Genomic DNA, 6196 nt, shown 5'->3' with positions numbered 1-6196 from the left:
ATAGCGAGGTATGTATATGAACAATGAACCAGCTGAGCTGTGCAGGCCCAGGCATTAAAAGCTGACATATACAATGCTTTAAGTTTATGAAAAGAGATAAAAAAGCATGACAAATTTTGCACATTGATTTTAAATTCATAAAAGCTCAAGAAGTATAAATCCTTAAAAAATCATCTTGAGAAGCATGTAAATTCCATTATGTACTTCCTAAAAACAGTTGTCTGAGACATGCTTAGCGGAAATAATATAGCCCTGATCTTAGCAGGTCAGAAAAAGGATTCTCAAAGTTTCTGAATTTTGGCTGCTTAGCCATACATCAAATGTACAGCCTAAAGCAAACTGTTGTAATGCGAGGCAAATTTTGCTCAGTAGCCCCATGTGGCTAACGACTGTCTACCTACCACCCCATCTGGTCTCTCCATGGTTCTTCTGCAGCTTCTTATGTGAATTTTTTTTTTTTTTTTTTTTTGTGCAAAGTTGAACTACTGTACTAAAGAGTGAGCTGCATAACTTTCCAGGTTAACCCTGTAGGTTTCAGGCACTTCTGTGACATACAAGAATAGCAGCGGTACAATTATTTTCAATACTTTTAACTGCATGGACAAACTGATGTTTTCATTTGGAAAACCTGAAAATCATAGAAGCATAGAATCATCAAGGTTGGAAAAGACCTCTAAGATCATCTGCTCCAACCATTAACCCATCACCACCATGCCACTACATCAGTGCCACAACTACCCTTTCCTTGATCACCTCCAGGGAGAGTGATGACTTCCCTGGGCAGCTTGTTCCAATTCCTCTTCACTCGTCCTAAGAAAATTTTTCCTCCCCTGGCACAACTTAAGGCCATTCTCTCTTTTCACTAGTTACGTGGTAGAAGAGGCTCACCCCCACCTCATTACAACCTCCTTTCAGGCAGTTGTAGAGAGTGATAAGGTCTCCCCTGAGCCTCTTACTCCCCAGACAAAACAATTCCCACTCCCCCAGCCACTCCCTCCATAAGACTATCACAGCTTCATCGCTCTTCTCTAGACACACTCCAGGGCCTCGATGTCTTTCTTGTAGTGAGGGGCCCAAAACTGAACACACTACTTGAGGTGCGGCCTCACCAATTCCAAGTACAGAGAGAGAGACCTCCCTAGGCCTGCCGACTACACTATTTCTGATACAAAATATACTGTCCCCACTACACAAAGAAGTAGTTAACAAAATCTTGATGCACACTAATTATGGTCCTTCCTATTTCATCAGTTCTGAAACAAATGAGGCAGATGAGTAATGTGCTGCACCAAGGAAAACAGTTAAACTGTACTGATAGCACAACTTGAGTTGCAATCTGCAGTCACTGACTTTACCAATGTACCTATACGAGGCACTGAACATGGCTAACAGCCAGCATCTGGTTCTGTGCATGGTTATCTGTTACCTGGGTTAAATGGACTCTGGCAAACTGGAAAAGGTTGGATTATGGGATGATGGATGAGGAACCCTGGCATTTTTTAGAACTTGTTGTGACTGGAACAATCCAAGATGATTCTTGGTAAGATGGTACGTAACTGGAACTAGTAAGTGAAATAGACACATTTGCTTAAATATGTTTGTTCTGTGTAGTTTCATTATTCTTGAACTTCAAAATACTACTTTGGTACACATTCACACAAACCATTGGTATTCATGTGAAGTTACTCTGCTTCTAGCCTGGGAAAGGCACTCCCTTCTCTCAGGTTTGAGAAATGCCAATGGTCCCTCTGCCTAAAAGGAAAAAAAAAATCCTTAATGTCTACGTGCAAAGAAATTTATCTTTTGGATTTACTTTATGTGAAAGAAATCATGTATCACAGGGACTGGTGATCCCACCCAAAGACAGGCATTTTGGGGCCCCTCTGCAATATCAAATATACAGCATGAGGCCAAAGTAGGAGAGCACTCTGAGGTACGTACTTACTGCTATGGTGTAAGCAGCCCCACTGCTCGTTTGGAATTGTTCACCTAACAAGGGGAAAAAAAAAAGCCAGAAACAAAAGATAGAATAAAATCCAGTCCAACCTCGGCCAAAATATGTAACATTTCATTATAAACACCTCTGCCAAAGTGTACATTCAGTGGTAAAGGTCTCCATCAATGCCCCATACACAGCTAGTTTTCACCACAGTGACTCCAGCGGAATCAAAAACACGGCCGTTTTACGGCGAATTTCTCGTATTTCTTCGAGATACGCCCCGTCTTGTTCCATCTTTAACCTACCCTAACCCCTTAAATGGGGCGACGGTTACACAAACCAAACCGCGGAGCCTCCACAAACACCCTCTCCAGGCGGCGGCGGCCCCCGCGGGAGGTCAAGCGCAGGCCAGGCCCAGGGCGGCCCCCAGGGGCCCTCAGCGGCGCCTCTCGCCATGGCCCCACGCCCCCGGCGCAGGCGCTGCTCACACCTCGCCCGGCAGCGGGGCGGGGCGGGGCGGGTGGTGCTGGCGCTGGCGCCTGCTCGGCTCCCCTCAGCCAGGGGCTCCGCGGGGTGCCCGGGAAGGTGCCTGCTCGCCCGGAGGCGCTGCCTGCCTGCTTCCTAGCCGGGGGTTGTGTGGATGCAGGGCACGCGGGGCGATGTTAGAGCGGCTGCTGCGGCGGAGCGCCGGCAGGGCTGGGCTTGGCGGCGGGCGAACAGGCAACCGCCGCAGCCGCTACATCCGGGCGGCGGGCACCTGCCGCGTCGGGGGCCTTCTGTGACATTGGGCCTCGGCAGCAGGAGGGGCAGGACGGTCTCCGGAGCCAGGTAGAGGGGGAGACCTTCGCCAGCTGCAGCTATGTTTCGTGTTATGGTCAGCCACGCCAAGAAGCACCCCAGCGTGAGTACCCGCGGTAGCTGAGGCAGCTCGGCGCGGCCTGTGCTCCTCCGGGCCGCTGCCCTCCGCGCCCTCTCCTTTCTCACCGTGCCTCGGCCTCGGGGTGGGCACCTCCCGCTGATCGGCGGGACCCGGCCGGGTCGCCTTTTTCTGCCTTTTTCTTTGATGTGTGGGCCTGTAGCAGCACAACGCGGGGTGCCGCTCCCGTGCTACTTGGTTTCAGCTGTCCCTGTCCCCCCCACCAAACAAATGCTTGTTTCTGAAAAATGCGCTGTTACAGTATGTTTGGTGGCTGTAATATAGCAGCAGTTTTTCCCTGTCAGTTGTTCTGTACCCAGCACACAGTGCGCTTCTGCAAGGTTTTAGAGGGCCACGCGTTACAGTTCAGAACATGAGAGCTTGCTGTTTGGTTTGTCATTGCTGTCATCAGAAATTCACATAATAATAATACTGTTTTGTTACATTGCAGTACATCATCTGAAATGTTTCTTGTTTTAGTTGATCCCTCTGTTTCTGATCATTGGATCAGGAGGCATTGGCGCAGCTCTGTACGTCATGCGTTTGGCAGTGTTCAACCCCGATGTCTGGTATGTATACAGTTACTTACAGTGTTTGGTCATCTTGCTGCTTATGTTAAAGTAAACTTCAGCACCCTGGTCTTTGTTTCTGGAGGCCTCAGTGTATCTAGCTCCAGTATGACTGGCATGGATTGTGAGAGGATTTCCTTGCTTTGGAGGTTTGCTTGCATCTTTACCTTACAGTATTTAGAGGTTGCTGACAAAGAACTGCATCTTCTACAGAAACTCTATTTGGATGAATGACTGTCCATGGCTAAAAACCATACTGTACAGATAAACTTTATTTCTTCCGAAGGTGGTGCAATTTCCTGAATATGTTCTCATGTTCTGTGTTTATCTCTATAGCTGGGACAAGAAAAATAATCCAGAACCTTGGAATAAACTGGCTCCCAATGACCAGTACAAGGTAAAATGAAAGCGACAGACTTGTAGGAAACGTAGTACCAAAAGTATAGCTTACTGCTTTAGGACATTTGAGCTTATTAGAAAGTAGCTGAAGAAGTGATACATTTTTGCTGTGCAGTGTATGATTTGTCTTTAGAAGTCAGAACAGATAGAGCTGTTTGAGCTTTATAACTTTATCTTAGGGTTGGTTGATAATGGAGCAAACAAAGTCTTTGCACAGAAGCAGTCAGATATATGCTGCTGTGTAAGAAAGAGGAATTGTATAACAGAGGAAGAATATAGCAGTGGCATAATGCTCAGAGAAAAAGATTACAGGGAGGAGGACAAAATCTCTGAAGTTCTTAACTAAAGCTTTCAGAGTTCGAAACTATTGGCCTTTACTCATGGGAAGCAAAGCAGGATAATATCAATTTTTAATATAAACACTAATTCAATTGTACAGTCAATTGTTTGAAATAATTGTTTGAAAACAGTTATCTGTAAGTAATGGATGCAATAGAATGCTGCTTTAAGTAATGTTCAGCCTATTTCAGGCAACTAATGAGGAAGCACATGAGGATGTTTAGAGCATTTTGTACTTTACAGAAATGGTGTTGTTACCACTCAGTAAAGACTTTTTTAAGAACAGTTGTAAGATTATCCTCAGACTACTAAGGAAGCAAACATACTACGTTTTCTGTCTGTGTTTATTCAGCACCGTATTTTAGTATGCCAGTCATTCAGATAAGTGAAAAACACACTCCACAATAAAATATGTTGCAGTTCCCTTAAAAGTCTAAGAAGAATGTAATGCTTTATTTTTATTACCATTTCTGGAATGTTGCTGTTCCCTATATATCTAACAGAGGAACAGAGGCAAATTCAATGCAGTTTGCAGCATGAATTCTTTTGAAAAGTGCATGCCTTATGTAGCATTCCCATCTGCCTTAGCATACAAATACAACCACAGAATTTACCATATTTGGGTTTGTGTATCACTGTGGATTTTTTTTTCCCAAGGCTGTACTGTGGGAAATGGAAATGTGGATGACTGTTCAGTAAAAAGCTCTAACAAACAGCAAGCTTTAGCTTTTGATGAAATTGGTTTTTTTACTAAAATTCTCTTTGGAAGGACTGAGGAAGTTGATATAAAGAAAGGAGTTGAAAACGTGATGATTACTTTGTGAGTTGCACAGAAAAAATGTAATTTAAATGTATTAAAACAATCTTCAGTTCTGGGCTTTTTTCCTCTGTAGAATCATGCGCTTGATGTTAATTCGGGCTTGGAGGCCAAAATATATCTTTAGTCTGTATATTCACTGGCTTCAATAACTATTTGGACTGTTTTAAAAGGCTTGTAGTAGGATCCAAAGTTGTAGAGGCATGTACTTAAACCAAACCAGACTTTAGCAGCACTGCTCTAAGCATTCCCCTGTGATGTTGCTTTTTCACATTTACGATCCTTTATGCTATTTGGCAAGCTAGATATTGCCTTCAGCAAACAGGAACACATAGATTTGGGGAAAAATAGGATAAACCCAGCAGTATTGTCAGAACTTCTGCATATGGACTTCTAATTCTGGATAATGAATAAGAGATTCTGTGGGGTTTTTCTTTAGTTGTAGACACCAGCACTGCCTCATCTTAAATTTAGAGTTTCTAATACTGCATGCAGAATGAAGTTAATATTGTAAGTTATGCTCTTTAAAGATTTCTTAAATTATTATTTTGTATATATTTATTATTCTCTATTGTAGAGGCTCAGATAATGATTTCAGTTTTCTGATGAGTTCAAGTGATTCATGTTTTTAATAAATACCATGGAAAATATCATATCATTGAGTTTCTAATTCTGGTCAATATTCTTTCTTTTTTTTTTTTCCTCTCTTGCCTAGTTCTACTCAGTTAATGTAGACTACAGTAAGCTCAAAAAGGACCGTCCTGACTTCTAAAGAACACGCACATCTCCGTGAGCTGCACAGAAAGGTCTTCCGGAAGCTGTCCGCACAATTACAATGCTTAATCATCCAGGAAATAGTCAAACATGCCTCACGCTGCACTTGGTCATGTGTTTGAAAGTGTTTTGATGAGGTTTAATAAATGTCTGAAACTTGAAGTGTCTTCTGTTTGCTTTAATTTCTCTAAATAAGAGCATCCTGACATTAACAAACACTGATTCATATTTGCTCTAGAAGAATTGAAAATTATCTTGATGGGCATTATACTTAGTCTGCTGACTTAAAATAAGTAATTGTGTTTATGCAGTGTGCCAAATTGCAAGAGCTTGAGAGCGAATACTTAAATGTGTATATATATTTTTAATTGCACTTAAATTTTTATAGTTGCTACTTTATGTAGCAGACAAGTCATTGCTAATAAGTCATTGCCCAACAGGAA

At 42.9% G+C, this 6196-nt stretch overlaps 1 protein-coding gene across 1 annotated transcript; it reads left to right on the top strand.

Annotated features, from left to right (window-relative positions):
- Positions 2673 to 5915, top strand: NDUFA4 (NDUFA4, mitochondrial complex associated). The gene is made up of 4 exons (XM_021386989.1): positions 2673 to 2840; positions 3336 to 3424; positions 3761 to 3821; positions 5695 to 5915. Exons 1-4 carry the CDS (start codon positions 2799 to 2801, stop codon positions 5749 to 5751), a joined length of 249 nt encoding a protein of 82 aa, XP_021242664.1. The 5' UTR covers positions 2673 to 2798; the 3' UTR covers positions 5752 to 5915.

The sequence above is a fragment of the Numida meleagris genome, chromosome 2 (genome assembly GCF_002078875.1).
Source record: "Numida meleagris isolate 19003 breed g44 Domestic line chromosome 2, NumMel1.0, whole genome shotgun sequence".
Taxonomy (NCBI): Eukaryota; Metazoa; Chordata; class Aves; order Galliformes; family Numididae; genus Numida; species Numida meleagris.
The sequence above is the reverse complement of the archived record's forward strand: the minus strand, read 5'-3'. Positions and strand labels throughout refer to the sequence as shown.